General features: G+C 48.9%; 1 protein-coding gene across 2 annotated transcripts; it reads right to left on the bottom strand.

The window, feature by feature from the left end:
* Positions 1-14,445: 14,445 nt before the first annotated feature.
* On the bottom strand, positions 14,446-18,750 carry LOC123086633 (putative pentatricopeptide repeat-containing protein At1g10330). 2 transcript variants are annotated; one of them, XM_044508399.1, is made up of 2 exons: positions 18,612-18,750; positions 14,446-18,522 (listed from the first exon to the last, which is right to left on the bottom strand). In XM_044508399.1, the coding sequence occupies exon 2, from the start codon at positions 18,199-18,201 to the stop codon at positions 16,780-16,782; it is 1,422 nt and encodes a 473-aa protein (XP_044364334.1). In that variant the 5' UTR covers positions 18,202-18,522; positions 18,612-18,750; the 3' UTR covers positions 14,446-16,779. The 2 variants fall into 2 exon arrangements, with proteins under 2 accessions (XP_044364334.1, XP_044364333.1); XM_044508398.1 differs by having other exon boundaries at positions 14,446-18,525; positions 18,612-18,711.
* Between the last annotated feature and the right edge of the window lie 1,579 nt (positions 18,751-20,329).

Here is a 20,329-nt window from a genome sequence, read left to right as displayed (position 1 = left end):
AAGACGTTTTGAACGTCATGGATCATTTGGATGTTCCAGGAGTTGAAGTTAATATTTCAAGCAAATACCCGAGTTGAGAGATATGAAGTCTCCAACAAGTTCTATAGCTAAAAGATGGAGGAGAATAGCTCAAGCAGTGAGCATGTGTTCAGATTGTCTGGGTACTACAATCGCTTGAATCAAGTGGGAGTTAATCTTCCAGATAAAATAGTGATTGACAGAATTCTCTAGTCACCATCACCAAGTTAGTAGAACTTCGTGATGAACTATATTATGCAAGGGATGATGAAAACGATTCCCGAGCTTTTCATGATGATGAAATCGATGAAGGTAGAAATCAAGAAAGAGCATCAAGTGTTGATGATTAACAAGATCACTAGTTTCAAGAAAAGGGCAAAGGGAAAGAAAGGGAACTTCAAGAAGAACGGCAAGCAAGTTGCTGCTCAAGTGAAGAAGCCCAAGTCTGGTCCTAAGCCTGAGACTAAGTGCTTCTACTGCAAAGGGACTGGTCACTGGAAGCAGAACTGCCCCAAGTATTTGACGGATAAGAAGGATGGCAAAGTGAAAAAAGGTATATTTGATATACAGATTATTTTACTAGTGTTCGTAGCAACCCCTTTGTATTTGATACTGGTTAGGTTGCTAGGTGTAGTAACTCGAAATGGGAGTTGCAGAATGAACAGAGACTAGTTACGGGTGAAGTGACGATGTGTATTGGAAATGGTTCCAAGATTGATATGATCATCATCGCACACTCCCTATACTTTCGGGATTAGTGTTAAACCTAAAATAAATGTTATTTAGTGTTTGCGCTGAGCATGAATATGATTGGATCATGTTTATTGCAATACGGTTATTCATGTAAGTTAGAGAATAATTGTTGTTCTGTTTACATGAATAAAACCTTCTATGGTCATACACCCAATGAAAATGGTTTGTTGGATCTCGATCGTGGTGATACACATTTTTATAATATTGAAGCCAAAAGATGCAAAGTTAATAATGATAGTGCAACTTATTTGTGGCACTGCCGTTTAGGTCATATTGGTGTAAAACGCATGAAGAAAATCCATGCTGGTGGGCTTTTGGAATCATTTGATTATGAATCAGTTGATGCTTGCGAACCGTGCCTCATGGGCAAGATGACTAAGACTCCGTTCTCCGGAACAATGGAGCAAGCAACTGGCTTATTGGAAATAATACATACTGATGTATGCAATCTGATGAGTGTTGAGGCTTGAGGCGGGTATCGTTATTTTCTGACCTTCACAGATGATTTGAGCAGATATGGGTATATCTACTTGATGAAACATAAGTCTGAAACATTTGAAAAGTTCAAAGAATTTCAGAGTGAAGTGGAAAATCATCGTGACAAGAAAATAAAGTTTCTAAGATCTGATCGCGGAGACAAATATTTGAGTTACGAATTTGGTCTTCAATTAAAACAATGTGGAATAGTTTCACAAAATCGTGCCACCTGGAACACCAAAGCATAATGGTGTGTCCGAACGTCATAACCGTACTATTATTGGATATAGTGCAATCTATGATGTTTATTACCGATTAACCACTATAGTTTTGAGGTTATGCATTAGAGACAACTACATTCACGTTAAATAGGGCACCATCTAAATCCGTTGAGACGACACCGTATGAACTATGGTTTGGCAAGAAACCTAAGCTGTCATTTCTTAAATTTTGGGACTACGATGCTTATGTGAAAAAGTTTCAACCTGGTAAGCTCAAACCCAAATTGGAGAAGTGCGTCTTCATAGGATACCCAAAAGAAAATGTTGGGTACACCTTCTATCACAAATCCTAAGGCAAGATATTCATTGCTGAGGATGGATCCTTTCTAGAGAAGGAGTTTCTCTCGAAAGAAGTGAGTGGGAGAAAAGTAGAACTTGATGAGGTAACTGTACCTGATCCCTTATTGGAAAGTAGTTCATCACAGAAATCTGTTCCTGTGACTACTACACCAATTAGTGAGGAAGCTAATGATGATGATCATGTAACTTCAGATCAAGTTACTACCGAACCTCGTAGGTAAACCAGAGTGAGATCTGCACCAGAGTGGTACGGTAATCCTGTTCTGGAGGTCATGTTACTTGACCATGACGAACCTACAAACTATGAGGAAGCGATGATGAGCCCAGATTCCGCGAAATGGCTTGAGGCCATGAAATCTGAGATGAGATCCATGTATAAGAACAAAGTATGGACTTTGATTGACTTGCCCAAAGATCGGCGAGCCATTGAGATTAAATGGATCTTCAAGAGGAAGACGGACGCTGATAGTAGTGTTACTATCTACAAAGCTAGAATTGTCGCAAAAAGGTTTTCGACAAGTTCAAGGTGTTGACCACGATGAGAATTTCTCACTCGTATCTATGCTTAAGTCTGTCCGGATCATGTTAGTTGTTGCCGCATTTTATGAAATCTGGCAAATGGATAAACAAAACTGCATTCCTTAGTAGGATTTATTAAAGAAGAGTTGTATATAATGCAACCAGAAGGTTTTGTCGATCCTAAAGGTACTAACAAAATATGCAAGCTCCAGCGATCCATCTATGGACTGGTGCAAGCATCTCGGAGTTGGAATATACGCTTTGATAAGTTGATCAAAGCATATAGTTTTATACACACTTGCAGTGAAGCCTGTATTTATAAGAAAGTGAGTGGGAGCACTACAACATTTCTGATAAGTATATGTATGACATATTGTTGATCGGAGATGATGTAGAATTATTCTGCAAAGCATAAAGGAATGTTTGAAAGGATTTTTTTCAAAGAAAGACCTCGGTGAAGCTGCTTACATATTGAGCATCAAGATCTATAGAGATAGACCAAGACGCTTGATAAGTTTTTCAATGAGTACATACCTTGACAAGATTTTGAAGGAGTTCAAAATGGAACAGTCAAAGAGGGAGTTCTTGCCTGTGTTACAAGGTGTGAAGTTGAGTAAGACTCAAAACCCGACCACGACAGAAGATAGAGAGAGAATGAAAGTCATTCCCTATGCCTCAGCCATAGGTTCTATAAAGTATGCCATGCTGTGTACCAGACCTATTGTATACCCTGCCCTGAGTTTGGCAAAGGAGTACAATAGTGATCTAGGAGTAGATCATTGGACATTGGTCAAAATTATCCTTAGTGGAATAAGGATATGTTTCTCGATTATGGAAGTGACAAAAGGTTCGTCATAAAGGGTTACATCGATGCAAATTTTGATACTGATCTAGATGACTCTAAATCTCAATCTGGATACATATTGAAAGTGGGAGCAATTAGCTAGAGTAGCTGTGTGCAGAGCATTGTTGACATAGAAATTTGCAAAATACTTACGGATCTGAATGTGGCAGACCCATTGACTAAACTTTTCTCACAAGCAAAACATGATCACACCTCAGTACTCTTTGGGTGTTAATCACATAGCGATGTGAACTAAATTATTGACTCTAGTAAACCCTTTGGGTGTTGGTCACATGTCGATGTGAACTATGGGTGTTAATCACATGGTGATGTGAACTATTGGTATTAAATCACATGGCGATGTGAACTAGATTATTGACTCTAGTGCAAGTGGGAGACTGGAGGAAATATGCCCTAGAGGCAATAATAAAGTTATTATTTATTTCCTTATATCATGATAAATGTTTATTATTCATGCTAGAATTGTATTAACCGGAAACATAATACATGTGTGAATACATAGACAAATAAAGTGTCACTAGTATGCCTCTACTTGACTAGCTCGTTAATCGAAGATGGTTATGTTTCCTAGCCATAGACATGAGTTTTCATTTGATTAACGGGATCACATCATTAGGAGAATGATGTGATTGACTTGACCCATTCTGTTAGCATAGCACTTGATCGTTTAGTTTGTTGCTATTGCTTTCTTCATGACTTATACATGTTCCTATGACTATGAGATTATGCAACTCCCGTTTACCGGAGGAACACTTTGTGTGCTACCAAACGTCACAACGTAACTGGGTGATTATAAAGGTGCTCTACAGGTGTCTCCGAAGGTACTTATTGGGTTGGCGTATTTCGAGATTAGGATTTGTCACTCCGATTGTCAGAGAGGTATCTCTGGGCCCACCCAGTAATGCACATCACTATAAGCCTTGCAAGCATTGCAACTAATGAGTTAGTTACGGGATGATGTGTTACGGAACGAGTAAAGAGACTTGCCGGTAACGAGATTGAACTAGGTATTGAGATACCAACGATCGAATCTCGGGCAAGTAACATACCGATGACAAAGGGAACAACGTATGTTGTTATGCGGTCTGACCGATAAAGATCTTCGTAGAATATGTGGGAGCCAATATGAGCACCCATGTTTCGCTATTGGTTATTGACCGGAGACATGTCTCGGTCATGTCTACATAGTTCTCGAACCCGTAGGGTCCGCATGTTTAAAGTTTCGGTGATGATTGTATTATGAGTTTATGTGATTTTATGTACTGAAGGTAGTTCGAAGTCCCGGATGAGATCGGGGACATGACGAGGAGTCTCGAAATGGTCGAGACGTAAAGATCGATATATTGGACGACTATATTCGGACATCGGAAAGGTTCCGAGTGATTCGGGTATTTTCGGGGGTACCGGGGAGTTACGGGAATACAAGGAAGAAGTAATGGGCCTCATGGGCCAAGTGGTGGAAGAGAGGAGGCAGGGCGCGCGGGCCCCCTAGCCCAAACCGAATTGGACTAGGGGGGCGGCCCTCCTTTCCTCCTTTTCCTCCTTCTCCTTCCTTCTCCTTCTCCTCCTTCCTTTCCTCCTCCTGGCGCGCCCATAGAGGGCCGACCGGCCTCCCCCTTGCTCCTTTATATATAGGGGCAGGGGGCCACCTCTAAACACACAAGTTGATCAGTTGATCTTCCCAGCCGTGTGCGGTGCCCCCTCCACCATATTCCACCTCGGTCATATCGTAGCGGTGCTTAGGCGAAGCCCTACATCGGTAGCAATATCATCACCGTCACCACGCCGTCATGCTGACGGAACTCTCCCATGAAGCTCTGCTGGATCGGAGTTCGCGGGACGTCATCGAGCTGAACGTGTGCTGAACTCGGAGGTGCCGTGCGTTCAGTACTTGGATCGGTCGGATCGTGAAGACGTACGACTACATCAACCGCATTGTGCTAACGCTTCCGCTTTCGGTCTACGAGGGTATGTGGACAACACTCTCCCCTCTCGTTGCTATGCATCACCATGATCTTGCGTGTGCGTAGGAATTTTTTTGAAATTACTACGTTCCCCAACACCAGCGGCATTCCTCCTTTGCTGAAAAAACCAGTCATGGCTCACTAGTTTCTCTGCAATGCGCCTGAACAACTCGGTGCTCATCCTAAACCGGTGACGAAAGTACGACTCCGGGTATGTGGGATTCTCCACGAAATAGTGCCTCATCAATCTGTTATGGGCATCGATCCTATCCCTCCAAATTTTCTGTCGACCCATAACCGAACCACCGTGCTTCGGTTTTTTTATTGATATGCATAGCTAGGATCATTGCAAGATCCTCCTCCTCTTCCATATCAAATTCTTCTTCGGAAGAATCACACGACGAACTCATCTATAATGTTCAATACTATGCTATAAAAACTAGAATCAACATGCACCAAATTCATGACGTTTGAGCAATACATACCTTGCAGGCGTTTTGTCGAACACCTTGGGGCGCCGAGCGGCAGCGAGCGCTCGGGCGCTGTTCGTCGGACGACGGACGCGTGCGAGGGGCGGCGGGACTAGATGGGGGGGGGGGCGAAGAAGCCGCCGCGGCGCGGGGATAGGCCGAGAAAGCACTGGAACGGTCGCCGGGTGGCACGGGCAGCGACGGCGGCGCGGCTGGATGGAGGGTGGGAGTTGCGAGCGAGCGTGCGAGAGTCGAGCGCGCGGGAGCGGGCGCAACAAATAAGCGGTGCATGATCCTGTTTTGGCCCGCGCGCTGAACTAGATATGCCGCGCGCGCTGTTTTTGCGCGCCCGCTGGAGCCACTATACCGGTTGCGCGCACTAAAACGGGCAATTTTGCGGCGCGGCACTAGTTTGGCGCGGCTGTTGGAGATGCTCTTAAAAGATAAATATCATCCCTTGCAGTCATGACCATCGATGGTATATAGTACTATAGTTACATGGAGGAGCTTCTCCCGCACACAACCTCGCAAACAATGGAGACGGATGTGGCGCATTGATGTCATTGTGAGACCCGAAAATCCCAAAGAAAGAGTGTCAATTCCAGAGGTCTTGTGATGCAACTGCTTCAAGAATCATGATGGGCTTCTTGCAATGGTCCTAATATTGCCCTTTAGAGCATATGGGAAATTCTTGCATTGCCATGCAGTGCATGTAATCCAAGGATCCGAGCATACCTAGCTATCCTCTGACTTCCGACAGTGCCATGAGTCGTGCGGTGTCTTCGGCAGTTGGTTTTCTCAAGTACTCTAGTCTAGACACCTTGGCTTCGGGACATGTGTTTGGTCTACATTCAGGGGGCGGTGGAGGTCCGGCAAGGTCTGGACGGCAAAGTGGTTGGTGCAGCGGCGACATCGGTCTAAGACTATGCAGACAGAGAGGAAGGGGAAGGGATGAAGCGAGAAAAGCGGGACTCTAGGTGGGTAAATCCAGAATGTGGGACACCTACGTGGCGTCTGCTCGGACATTCGCAATGCTCCGCCAGCTATGCTTCTGGTTTGCGAGAATTCAGACGTGCAGACTGGTTTGTGGACGTTTGACGTACGACAGTGGATGACACAAAGCGTTCGGACCACATACCCGAATATTAGCGGCATTTTGATGGACAAGTTGAAGATGCCCTTAGGGATTGGAGCTAAACAATGGAGAGCTGCACGCATATCACCTTGGCTGCTTGATTTCTTTTTCTTTTTAGTTCACCTTGGCTGCTTGGATTTCTTTTTCTTTTTGGTTAAACTGGACAATCTTTTTATTATCAGTTTTAGGGACTCTTTGATTTAAATGATTTTAGAAATTTCTCCTATATTGTTTTTTATTTGTATGATGAATCCTGTGGATATTTTTTTCTAAGAAATCAATTGCAGTACATTTAATAGGAAACTAGAAGGTAAGGCGCGCTTTGCTGCGCTGCTTGTTTTGTAGCGTAGCCACCTTAATTTTTTTGAATGTGTTGCCATTGGGTTCTCATGTACCATATACTCTCTTCGTTTCTAAATATAAGTCTTTTTAAAGATTCTACTATAGACTACATGCGAAGCAAAATGAGTGAATCTACACTTTAAAATGCATCTATATACATCCGTATGTGGTCCACAGTGAAATCTCTACAAAGACTTATACTCATTATGTTTCATAAGGCTACATAAAAACCAGTTTATAGATTCATGGTAACAGGCAATAATAAACAATGCCAAAATGTTCATAGCACATTAGCAGTAAACAACACATCTAATGATTCTATTTTTGCAGGACCTAACCACCCTGCTAGAAACAGTCAATTATGGTGAAACAATTACAATGAATGTATATAGGGAAGTTGCTCACCAGCTTTTCTGTATGACCAAACTATATGCCTAAATCATAGAAATACAGGACTTGCTTGCTGTACGACCAACTATATGCCTAAATCATAGAAATACAGGACTTACTTGCTGCTACCATCCCAACATTGCAGAAAGGAGACATATGTATTCACAGCTTCACTGATGAGCACGTCTTCACCAGATGTTGACATTTCTCTGCTAGAACTTAAAATAGCAACTCTATATAGTAAACTTTTATAGCATGTTTGCCAAAATGACGAATAACATGTAGCATAGTCCAGCATACATGACCGATTTTCATCGACCTTACAATCAACACTATTGTAAGCATGACTTCCCTTCATGAGTTAGAGATCGTCCAACATGGTAAGGCCACTAAACTATCTCAATCAATTTTCAAAACAGCACATGTAGAATAAGAAGTTCACCAATGCACTATTAAACCACGTGTATGGATATAAATTGTGTTTTCCATGACTGCATTTTGTGCCACGGAGCTACATTCAGCTTGTTCATGGAGTGAATCTGAATAACATTGGACTCTGTTATACATACCTATTGTTGACCTGCAAATTTGCTCACGGGGCTAAAAATAGTAACATCAAATTATGTAGACCAAGCTAAGCATATAAACTTCATTTACTGAAGCAACACACGGGGTAATAGCAGAAGGAAAGTCTAATTGCGACATTCATACCATTGTGCATAAGTTACTCATATTCATAGTTCTTGTTCTTTCATATGCAAAGTCATTTGCCTGCATGTTTTACCTTTGATTTCCCTACCTTTATTTCAGAAACTATTGGATCTTATTTATCAGAAGTTCAGAACCTTGTCTGCGTAGTTATAAACATCTTATTTCTGAAACTTGTTGCTCTATTTTATTAGGACCTTGTTTGCTACTCCCTCCGTCCCATAATATAAGAGCATTGTTTACACTACACTAGTGTCAAAAACACTCTTATATTATGGGACGGAAGGAGTAAGTTATAAAATTTATATGAAAATATCAGTAATTTTAACCGGAGCTCTACAATATATATAGAGAAAAATAATATGACAAACAAAGAATGAGACATGAATGCTATTATGAACACACGATATATATGCAGATGTCGATAATCTCTTCTTTAGAAACATCACTCAGTACTGGAGCTTTAAATATGACCGTAGAAGCATGAGCCTCCAGTCCTTCTGAACTTTCTTTTAAACTCAACTTCTAAGCTTTTTAGTTTACTGTGATTATCTCTTTGTCAGATATACACACATTGATTTCTCAAATAATCAACCTGACTGGCTGGCCAACTGCCATCCAACATCATCACTGTTAGACTACTGTATTCTGTACGTATAAGGTAGAGTAGTGTAGTGAGCGTGTGTGCAGTTTTCCCACTGAGCACACACGTCCTCCTTCACGATCATGGCCAGCCCACGATCATCATCGTGGCCTCGTGCCTCTCCCTCTGTAACGCTATATGTATGCCTGAGATCACTGAATCAAGTGTGGTTCAATCTCCTTCCCTGAAATATGGTATCAGATGCGCAGGACTCCAACCCCTTTGCACCTGTGCCACCTCCCCCTTCCGCTGCCATGGACGGCAACCCCGTCCCCTCTCCCACCTCCTCCGACGACGGTGACCATGCTGCCGGCGTCCTCCAGAACGCCGCCCCCGTCGACCTCCCCAACGCCCTCCTCCCACCTCCGCGCGCCTTCCCGGCGTCCGTTCTTCAGACCATCGATATTCGCCACCATGTCCCGATCACTCTCGATCTCCACGCCGGCAACTACGCGCAGTGGCGCCCCTTCTTCCACACCATTGTGGGGATGTTCGGCATCCACGACCACATCCTCGCCGATGCTGCGCCGGGCCGCCGTGACCCCGAGTGGGTCATGATCGACCACTGCGTGGTTCACTGGCTCTACGCCACGATCTCGCCGGAGCTGCTCGACGCCGTCATGTAGCCCGAGGATACGGCGGCCGTGCTTTGGGCTGTGATCGAGGCAATTTTCCACGACAACCAGCTCTCCCGCGCCGTGTACGTCGACGCCGAGTACCACGCCCTTGTGCAGGGCGATCTGTCGATCATGCAGTATTGCACACGTCTGAAGACATTCGCCGACCAGCTTCGCGATCTCGGCCAGCCCGTCTCCGAGACCCAGCAGCTCTTCAACATGATCCGTGGGCTTGGGTGCCAGTACCACGGCGCCATACCTCACCTTACCTCGCGCGTGCCCCTGCCCAGTTTTCTGCAGGCCCGCTCGTTCTTGCTGCTGGAGGAACACCGTGCCAAGCAGACGACGCGCATTCAGCACGCCCATGCCATGGTGGCCGGGCACATCACGTCGTCCACGCCCCCGTCCGCCCCCAACGCTGCCCCGCCGGCCGACTCCAGCGCTGGCCGTGGGCGTGGCCGCGGCAAGCGTCGTGGCCGTGGCAGTCCGGGGGCGTCTTCCTCGACCACTCCACCGCCAATCCGCCCGCCTGCTCTTCCGGGACAGGCCCCCAGCGCCAACTCCTGGACTGGCCTGGTGCAAGCCTGGCCCATGCCCTGGCGCATGCCCGGCGACGGCATTCTTGGACCCCGCCCCGGCATCCCTCCGCAGCAGGCCTTCTTCGCCGGGCCGGCTGCGCCATCGAACCCGCCCGGCTACGGTGCCTACGGCGCCCCTCCCGGCTACGGCTACGGCTCCCCCGGCGCCAGCTCCAGCACCGCGCCACCGCCGGCGCAGCCCCAGCCCTGGGACATGGGGCCACTGCACACGGCCCTGCAGGCCGCATCCACCTCAGCTCCGTCTGCGGGAAGCACCTCCGACTGGTACCTCGACTCTGGCGCGACGGCGCACATGACCGCCAATCCTGGTACCCTCCACTCCCTTTCTCCTAATTCCTCTCCCAATCAGATCGTGGTCGGCAATGGCGGTCGTCTCCCGATCACGCACACCGGCCACGGCTCTCTGATCACCACCAATTCTCCACTCGTTCTTCGCAATGTTTTGCTTTCTCCCTCTCTTATCACCAATCTGCTGTCTGTTCGGCAACTTACGCGTGAGAATCCTGTCTCTGTCGAGTTTGATGAATTTGGCTTCTCTGTCAAGGACATCCGCACCTGCCAGGTGATCCGGCGATGTGATTCCACTGGAGACTTGTACCCCGTCACGCCCTGCGGTGCGCCGTCCTCCTCACCTCCGTTCGCCGGTGTCGCTTCCGTGGAGTTGTGGCATCAGCGGCTCGGCCATCCTGGAGACGACGCACTTCGACGGGTGCTACACCAGTTCCCCTTCACCTGCGCGCCCTCGGCTCCGCCACCTGCCACGCCTGCAGACTAGGCAAACATGCCTGTCTGCCGTTTTCTTCTTCATAGAGTCCTAGTTATTTTCCTTTTCAGCTCTTGCATTTAGATGTTTGGACTTCGCCTGTAGCTAGTGTGTCTGGCTTCATGTACTACCTGGTTGTACTCGACAGTTGCACGCATTACGTTTGGACTTTCCCTTTGCGTCATAAGTCTGATGTGCTCTCTGTTCTTACTGCTTTCTACGCCTACGTTCAGACACAGTTCGAGCGGCCTGTTCTTGCTTTTCAAACTGATAATGGCAAGGAATTCGACAGTCTCGCTGTTCGATCGCTCCTCTCCAAGCACGGCACTGTCTTCCGTCTCTCCTGTCCGTACACCAGCCAGCAAAATGGCAAGGCCGAGCGCATGCTACGCACCTTGAACGATAGCGTGCGCTCTGCTCTTTCACGCCTCTATGCCGGCGCGTTTTTGGGCGGAAGCCCTTGGCACTGCAACTCTCCTCCTCAACTACAAACCATGCTCCACTTCCTCGCCACGGTCACCACATGAACTGCTTCTTGGTACGGCCCCTGACTACTCCACTTTGCGCGTGTTTGGTTGCCTCTGCTACCCAAACACTTCTTCTACCTCGCGCCACAAACTCGATCACCGGTTCGTAGCTTGCGTGTTCTTTGGATATCCACCAAATCATCGCGGTTATCATTGTTACGATCCCCGCACCCGACGAGTTCTCACTTCCCGCCATGTTCGCTTTCATGAGACTCAATTCCCCTTTGCTGCCGCTTCTGATCCGCCCGCCATCAGCGCTCCACCAGCTCCACGCTACGTCCCCGCGCCCCTGCAGGCTCCCGTAGCTGCTCCTACGCCGCCCTGTGACGCAAGCTCGCCTGACTCTGTTGAGTCCGGCCCTCCTGCCTTACACCAGCGCGCGGGCGCCCCTGGTTCAAGCTCGGCCACGCGATCATCATCCAGCGGCTCCGCCTCTTCCTCATCGGGCGCGACTCCTCCAGGTTTAAGCTGCGCCGCCGGATCGGCATCCAATGGCTCTGCCTCGCCTTCATCGCGCGCCACTCCTTCAAGTTTAAGCTGCACCGACGGATCTGCATCAGGCGGCCCTGATTTAAATCCGGCCGCTCCCGTGCAGCGCGCGGTCGTCCCCGCCAGCTCTTCTTCATCCACAGCTGGCGGCTCGCGGATCACCACGCACGCTCAGGCTGGTGTGTTCCGTCCGTACATGCGCTACGCCGACGACTACGTCTGCGTCGCCTCCATCAACACCTCGCCGGACGTCTCTCCGCTTCCCCGTTCCGTTCGCGATGCTCTTCGCGATCCGAACTGGGTCTCCGCCATGCGCGAGGAGTTCGCTGCGCTCGTCAGCAACCGCACGTGGGAGCTGGTGCCCCGCCCTCCGCGCGCTAACATCACCGGCAAATGGGTTTTCAAGCACAAGACGCGCTCCGATGGCTCCCTCGAGCGCTACAAAGCGCGGTGGGTCGTCCGCGGGTTTCGCCAGCGCGCCGGCGTCGACTACGGCGAGACTTTCTCCCCTGTCGTGAAGTCCGCGTCCATTCGCACTGTGCTCACCCTCGCCGCCTCCCGTGGGTGGCCCGTTCGGCAACTCGACGTCAAGAACGCCTTCTTGCATGGCACACTCCAGGAGGAAGTTTTCTGTCTGCAGCCTGCAGGTTTTGTCGACGCGAGCAAACCCGACCACGTCTGCCGGCTCACCAAGTCCCTCTACGGGCTCAAGCAAGCGCCGCGCGCATGGTTCCTTCGCTTCGCCAGCTTCCTCGCCACCCTCGGCTTCACCACCACACGCTCGGACAGCTCCCTCTTCATCCTCGCGTCCGGCGCCGACGCCGCCTATCTACTGCTCTATGTGGACGACATCGTCCTCACGGCGAGCTCGGCTGCCTTCCTTCAAAGGATCATCGCCAAACTCACGCACGAGTTTTCCATGAAGGACCTGGGAGCGCTCCACTACTTCCTTGGCATACGGGTGACGCGCACCGCTGCTGGCTTCTTCCTCTCGCAGGCCCAGTACGCCGAGGACATCCTCGAGCGTGCGGGCATGGACACTTGCAAGGTTGCGCCTACACCAGTTGACACCAAGGCCAAGCTCCCGTCGTCCAACGGGCCCCGCGTCTCCGACCCCACCTCCTACAAAAGCCTCGCCGGAGCGCTGCAATACCTCACCATCACCCGTCCCGAGCTCGCCTACGCCGTCCAGCAAGTCCGCCTCCATATGCACGACCCGCGCGAGTGTCATCGCGCTCTCCTCAAGCGCGTGCTCCGCTACGTCCGCGGCACGGTCACCCTCGGCCTCGCCCTGCGTGCTTCGTCGACTCTGGAGCTCCGTGCGTACACCGACGCGGACTGGGCTGGCTGCCCGGACACCCGCCGCTCTACTTCCGGCTTCTGCATCTTCCTCGGCGACGCACTCGTGTCCTGGTCGCCCAAACGCCAGGCCACCGTCTCGCGCTCTAGCGCGGAGGCCGAATATCGTGCCGACGCCAATGCCGACGCGGAGTGTGTCTGGCAGCGCCAACTTCTTCGCGAGCTTCATTGCACCGTCAACACGGCGTCGCTCGTCTACTGCGACAACATCTCGGCGGTGTATCTCTCCAGCAACCCCGTGCATCACCGGCGCACCAAGCACATCGAATTGGACATTCATTTCGTGCGCGAACGTGTGGCGCTTGGCAACTTCCGCGTCCTGCACGTTCCCACGCGCCAGCAGCTCGCCGACGTCATGACGAAGGGGCTGCCCTCTGATGTCTTCCACGACTTTCGTTCCAGCCTTTGCGTCTCGAGCATCGACGCCAAGACTGCGGGGGTGGGGGGTGGGGGGGGGATTGTTAGACTACTGTATTCTGTACGTATAAGGTAGAGTAGTGTAGTGAGCGTGTGTGCAGTTTTCCCACTGAGCACACACGTCCTCCTTCACGATCATGGCCAGCCCACGATCATCATCGTGGCCTCGTGCCTCTCCCTCTGTAACGCTATATGTATGCCTGAGATCACTGAATCAAGTGTGGTTCAATCTCCTTCCCTGAAACAACCACGACAATTTAAGGTGTGGCTTCACCTTTTTTATTGACAGGAATACAAAGGGATGAAACATAAAAGGCCTTATGGCCACAATCATGTATACCAGCGCGCTTCCGACAGTGCCAAACATGACCAGCCGCACTGCTCTCCATCTAGCCTAGAGCTGAACCAAACACAACGACATGACCACACGACAGCAAGACCAACTAAAAGAAAAATCAGTGGGGCTATAGGACGAACTCTGCCTAGGTGACACAGAGACAGTGACAATAGCAAATCGAAAGACCAAATTTGACACAAACCCACACCTAAACACGAACGGCACTACCGGCATTGACCTCAAAGAGGACACCTCAAACCGCCTGGCAAACCTAGAAGTACCAAGATTTATTCAGCCATAAAAAATGCTTCTGTACTAAGCTATGGAAAGATGCTAATTTCCAAAACTCATGGGATCTGAGAAAATTATCTAGATGAGAAGATTGCAAGAACAAAAATATGGAAATAGCACAGGAATGGCTGACAAATGAAAAATAAGGATCCTTGCCTTAGTGCATCACAACATCAAATCCTCGGCACTCAACCCAGCAAGTAAATTCTGAATCCATATATCTGAGCCTAGGACCTATGTTTACAATCGTGTCCTCCTGATGGACTCTGCAGGCAAACCAGTTACTAAGTTCTTCGGAATGTATAGTAAATTCGGATGCTCTTACATAGCTGAAATAAAATAGTACTCCCTCCGTAAAGAAATATAAGAGCGTTTAGATTACTAAAGTAGTGATCTAAACACTCTTATATTTCTTTACAGAGGGAGTAGATGTTAATTCTTCCAGCAAGGCAGACAGCATATAAATACTAACTTACCACCATCTAGCCTACATCGGCCAAAATATAAGGAAAATGATGATCAGTTTCAGAGTAAAAATCGGATGGGTTGAAGGAATATCCTAATTTCACATGTGAGTAATGCTCAATTAAATTTGTACATCAAATCAAATAATACCACGGAGCGTGGGAGTAACAGTAACCTGAAATTGTCAAAACAAGTCATCAGATTAGAATTCAGCATCCAAATCCACAGAGCCCACTCGATGCATCAGAGATGACATATAGAGGTTGCCAATCAAATCAATGGAACATGAAGTAGTTAAAAATCCTATAACATGAGCATCATGGGATACATAATTATGTTATAACAGGAGCATCCCTACAAATAATTACATTAACTAAGGCTCCATGTCCCTTCTTCTCATGTGCCTACATCTCCATTTCTTAGCACATCTTTTAGACAAATTAAGAACCGAGAATAGATAGATATTGTGCCAGTGTACAACCTATGTGATCAGCGATTCTTAATTTTGCCTTCCCCTATGCCCTTTTGTATTCAGAAGACAAATTGACAACAGTTTCTTGGAAATTTAAAACGACATCTTTTTGCTGTTTTGTACTTAAAAAAACCAATTCAGAATGATTCTATCAAATCTACAACGGTGAATGGAATTTACAATAGTGTGCCTAGATAAGAAGAAGTCGATTTGGTCCCATGAAGATGCTAGACATACATGTATTTATTGATTGATCCATGTCAAAGAGAGCTTAAACAAGTCAGAGGTTCGCGGATATTTGACAGGCTTCTTAATTAGCAAAGCTGTTTGGCCGGTCGTGGAGATTATAGGTACAGATCCTATACATAATTAAGCAGCCAGCAGACAACAATGTACCAGATTAGTAAACACCTCAACCGAACCTACAGCAAAAATCAAACGATGGTACATCCTATAAAACAAAACACCCACGAAAGTGATGAACACCACACCGAGACACTAACCCACACCAACAAACCCATCGACAGAAATTTGGCTTCGTTTTGATCAATCAAATGGAGCCGGGGCGGGAGCCCTTTTCTTCTAAAAAAACAAACCCATCGACAGCACCACATCCAGGCAGCCACAAAGCCCTTAATCCAAACCCCAATGGACCGCACCAACAGCAACACGTGATGATACACAGGAAGCATCCACCACTGCCCCTACCATGTAATCCATGGGGTGAAAGAAAAAATCGGGGAGGACACCCTCCGCAGCCGAAACAAGCCTGTGAAATATCAATCGGCACCGACAAAGGCACAAAGAAAGAAAGAAATAATAGCGAAGAAGGGAGCAAATACACGCATCAATCCATGGGGAAACACCCGCAGCAGCCGAAACAAAACTAACCCCAACGCGGCCGAATCGAAGAGCGACGACAACCGCGCCGGCCACCCTATCATAGCAGCTATCCGCAGGGAGCGGCGAGAACCTCCGCCGCCAATCACCCAGTGATCCCACCCTTGTCTTCCAGCCGCTCGTACAACCCTGCCGAAACTACAGCTGCCAACCACTTCACCCCCTCTCTGAATGAAGAATCCCCTTTGGCCAGACTCACAAGGGCCAGCGGAAAGAAGACACGACCACAAGCCAAACCACCATGAAACGAACACGCGACGCTGAACGTCGGTTCAACCGGGAGACACCCCACGCCCTCCCTGACACCCGTGTCCCACACACGCATCTCCCCCTTACAACCGGGACCAGCCAGCGAAAAAATACACATAGCGTCCCAGGCCTCCAATTCCCGGGAGCTTAGAGTTTTTAGGGATTTTCCATTCACTCAAACCTCTTGCAATATAGGTTTTGAGTGGACATGCCACTACAATTCTGTGATTTTCCTAATACTGCCTTTTTGCAATCTTGCAAATCAAAGGTAACCCGCCCGATTCAGTGAATAAAAATCTGATTCTTCATTACGTCAAATATTTGTTATAAGCTTGAACAAGATGTGGGTTAGTATTTTCCTAAGGGTACAAGTCATGAGAAACAAACGGTAGTCCCAGAAGAGCAATATTTGCAACAAACAAACTCTAGTCAAGTAATGGCAGAGCTGTCAAACACAACACTACTTTGTCCTGCTGTCTTCTTGATCCCGGCGTCATGCATCACCTCACCCATTCTCGTCGCAGCACACCAATTCCCATTTTCTAGATAAATATTCCTGATAGTCACATACCGGTCGGATTGCTGAGGACCAAGAGCCACTAGATTTCGCCCAATCTCAGCAACAAGCTCCACATTTCCATGGAGCTTGCAAGCACCAAGAAGCGCGCCCCACACAGAAGCATCAGGCAAAAAGGGCATCCGCTCTATCCTCTCAATGGCCTCCATGAAACGGCCAGCACGGCCTAACAGGTCCACAACACATCCAAAATGGGCCATCATCGGAGTCACCTTGTATTCAGTCACCATCGTCTCGAACCAGTATAACCCAATCTCCACCAATCCTGCTCGAGCACAACCTGTCAGTAGAGCAAGAAATGTAATCTGATTTGGCAAGAACCCTCCAACTATCATCATGTTGAGCTTAACCAGTGCTTCAGTCTCTTTCCCATGATTAGCCAGTGCAGACAGCAGCGCATTCCACGTACAGACCTCCTTCTCAGATACAGCATGAAAAGCTCTCCTACAACAGTCAAGCTTCCCATACTTCCCATACATGTCGATCAACGCCGTGCCCAAGAACGCTGTGAGGTCAACCTCATGGCGAACGACATAAGCGTGAACAGCCGTCCCGACCACAAGCCCCTCAGCACCATCCAAGTTTGCACAAGCCGAGAGCACGCTGACCAACGTGGCCTCACCGAGCAGTCCCCTGTTGTCCACCAAAAATCCCCTGAAGATCTCGACAGCATCCCAGTGGCACCCATTCCTCGATAACCCAGAGATGAGCGTCGTCCATGATACCACATCCCTCACCACCATCCGCTCAAAGAACACTCTAGCCGCAGCCACGTCCCCAGCGAGACACAGCACATCAAGCATGGCGTTAGAGGAGGCGAGATCCGGGCTGGCCATTTCGTCAAACACCTTAGAAGCGTCACACGCGAGACGGCCAGCTTGGCCATAGGAGCTGACGAGCGAGCATGCAACGAAGCGGTCGGCCGTAAGCCCGCGGCGGAGGCACTGCGCGTGGAGGGCCCTGGTGGCTGGTCCGGAGGCGGAGGCGGACCTGAGGAGGGAAGGGAACGTGTGGCCGTTGGGGCGCGCGCCGGCGGCGAGCATGGTCGAGAAGAGGCGGAGGGGGCCGCATAGCGGGGTAACGGTGGAAGCGGGGAGGCGGAGGTGGGCATGGATGAGGCAGTTGTAGGGGAAGGTGGCGGCAGCGTGGGAGGTGGAGAGCGCGCCGGAGGTGAGGAGGAGGGCATGGACCTGGAGGAGGCGGCGAGGGGCGGAGAAGTGATCTTGGAGGAGGCGTTCGAGGACGGCGAAGGAGTACGGGGAGCCCGTCCACATATGCTAGCCGGAAGCCGGCGAGAGGAGGCCGGCGGCGTAGGAAGGGAAAGCCGGCGGTAAAAATTGATTTTATGACACTCTTTATTTTGGACTTTGATCTTTTGCCACTTTTCAACACAAAAACAAACTTTAAAAATAATAGACAACATAAATGAACCTATTTGACCAAACATTACACAGGGGAAGGGATGAACTCTTGCTGCACTCCTCTCCTGAACCTTCTTGCTACTCCCTGTCGGCCCTTGTTGCTCCTCGCTAGCCCTTCTTGGCCTGTTGCCGCTGCCCCTAGTACTGCAGTCTCTCCTTCCGCCATCGCTCCGCCTGCTGGTTAGGGCCGCCGCCGCAGGGGAGATGAGCGGGAGAGAGGGATGGAACGGGAGAGAGGAAGGGAGCGGGAGAGAGGGACTCACCGGGGCCGCCGCCGTCGAGTACCACCAGGGCCGCTGCCGCCCAGTAGCACCAGAGCCTCGCGTGCGACATAGGGGATGAGATCGAGCGAGCGCTCCTCTGTTCCTAATCAATTGAGAGGTAAGGGTAAGTTTGTCTTTTGTTGTGGGACCCGTCTGACAGGGGGCAAAATATCAAACACCCAGGTAAAGAGTGTCACCAGATCAAATACAAAGTAAAGAGTGGCAAATAGTCAATGTACCAAGTAAGGGGTGGCAAATAATCAAATTCCCCCTTTATCGGAAACGTTATGGCCGTTAGCGTTTCTGCCGAACAAACGTCACGTCTTGGCGTCTAAGGGCATGTACAATGGTTGATAAGGTAGTTTTATCCAAAATCTTGCATATAATTTAGAGATGACAAAAAAGTGTCTACAATAGGTTATCTCTTAGCCTTATCTTCAATAACTAGCTAATCCTAAAAACGTGGTGAGACATATTGTAGAGATCATCTCTAAGAGAAGACAAGCCTTTTCTTATGAGTTCTCTCTTCTCCACCTCATCATTTATCCTACGTGGCACTCCTAAAATAGCACCCTTATACATGCCCTAACGCGTGCCCATGATCACTTATCTAGTCAAAGAAGAAACACTGGTAAGTTTAACATGTTTAGGTAGGACATAAACACCATAATTTTAGCGTTATCATTTATCAAAAGGGTCAGATCGTGAAATAAAATTTGAAATGGTAAAAACAGGGATTTCAGCTGGATTTGGATGCATCACATGACGAGAGCAGCTTAGGAAAGTGTGCAGGAGCTAAGGCCAACTCCAACCTAAGGATACATTTCGTCCGCCCTTGTCTATTTGGACCCGCGCTGATAAAAAAAACGGCCCAACGCATCGACTAAAACAGACAGATGTTCATTTTTTGTCCACCTCGATCCATTTTCGGCCCTAATTTGGGTCGAGTTTGCGTCCGCGCAGACACAACGCGACGCCTCCCTGACCGCCCGTCCGTGGCACAACGAACATTGCCCTTCCCCCAAACACCCTGGCCTCATTGCCCTCGTTGTCGCCACCCAATTCCGGCCTCTTCCCCATTACCCTAGCCCTCGCTACCTCATCCACCGATGGCCCCATCGCCACTGCATTCATCGACGCCCACTCTTGCCGGCATCGTGGCCACTTCTCGCCGCCGCCGGAGTACTACAAGGCCCACCTACGTAGGCTCACCGGCAACCCTCAGCATACAATCTCTACCTCCACGGTCACCGCCGGAGGACACAGGCTTCGACAGACCTGCCGCCTGAATGGGCTAAGGACGATGCCCTTCAATGGTCGCAAATCGTCCACGCCTGCCTCGGTCGCAGCCCACAAGGTGTGGGACGTTTGCTAGGCCAAGGCTCCTCCACCCCAGCCTCCGTCTAATGAGGTACAAATTTGTCACTCTGAAGGATCGTGGTGGATAGCTCAGATGTTTTTTTTACAGTAACACCCTATGTTCATCGTCTGAAGATAAGGGCGATGAGGATGTTGTGCTTGCTACTTTGGTCGTCAATGAGCACATTTCAAGTTAGCGACCATTGTTTAGAGGATCGATCATGTGCCATGCTTCAGGGTTGAATAGTAAGAGAGAAGGCGGTCATTGCCTACTCTACAACGATTGTTTCGAGGTCAAGGAACCACTATTCTCCGCCATGCTTTTTCAGCAATGCTTCCGGATGGTGAGACATTTGTTC

Source organism: Triticum aestivum, chromosome 4A (assembly GCF_018294505.1).
Source record: "Triticum aestivum cultivar Chinese Spring chromosome 4A, IWGSC CS RefSeq v2.1, whole genome shotgun sequence".
NCBI lineage: Eukaryota > Viridiplantae > Streptophyta > Magnoliopsida > Poales > Poaceae > Triticum > Triticum aestivum.
This window is presented reverse-complemented; position numbering and strand designations above follow the sequence as displayed.

Bases quoted from the DNA above. Each gene is read 5' to 3' on its own strand.
- LOC123086633 (XM_044508399.1), bottom strand. From the start codon at position 18,201: ATGTGGACGGGCTCCCCGTACTCCTTCGCCGTCCTCGAACGCCTCCTC.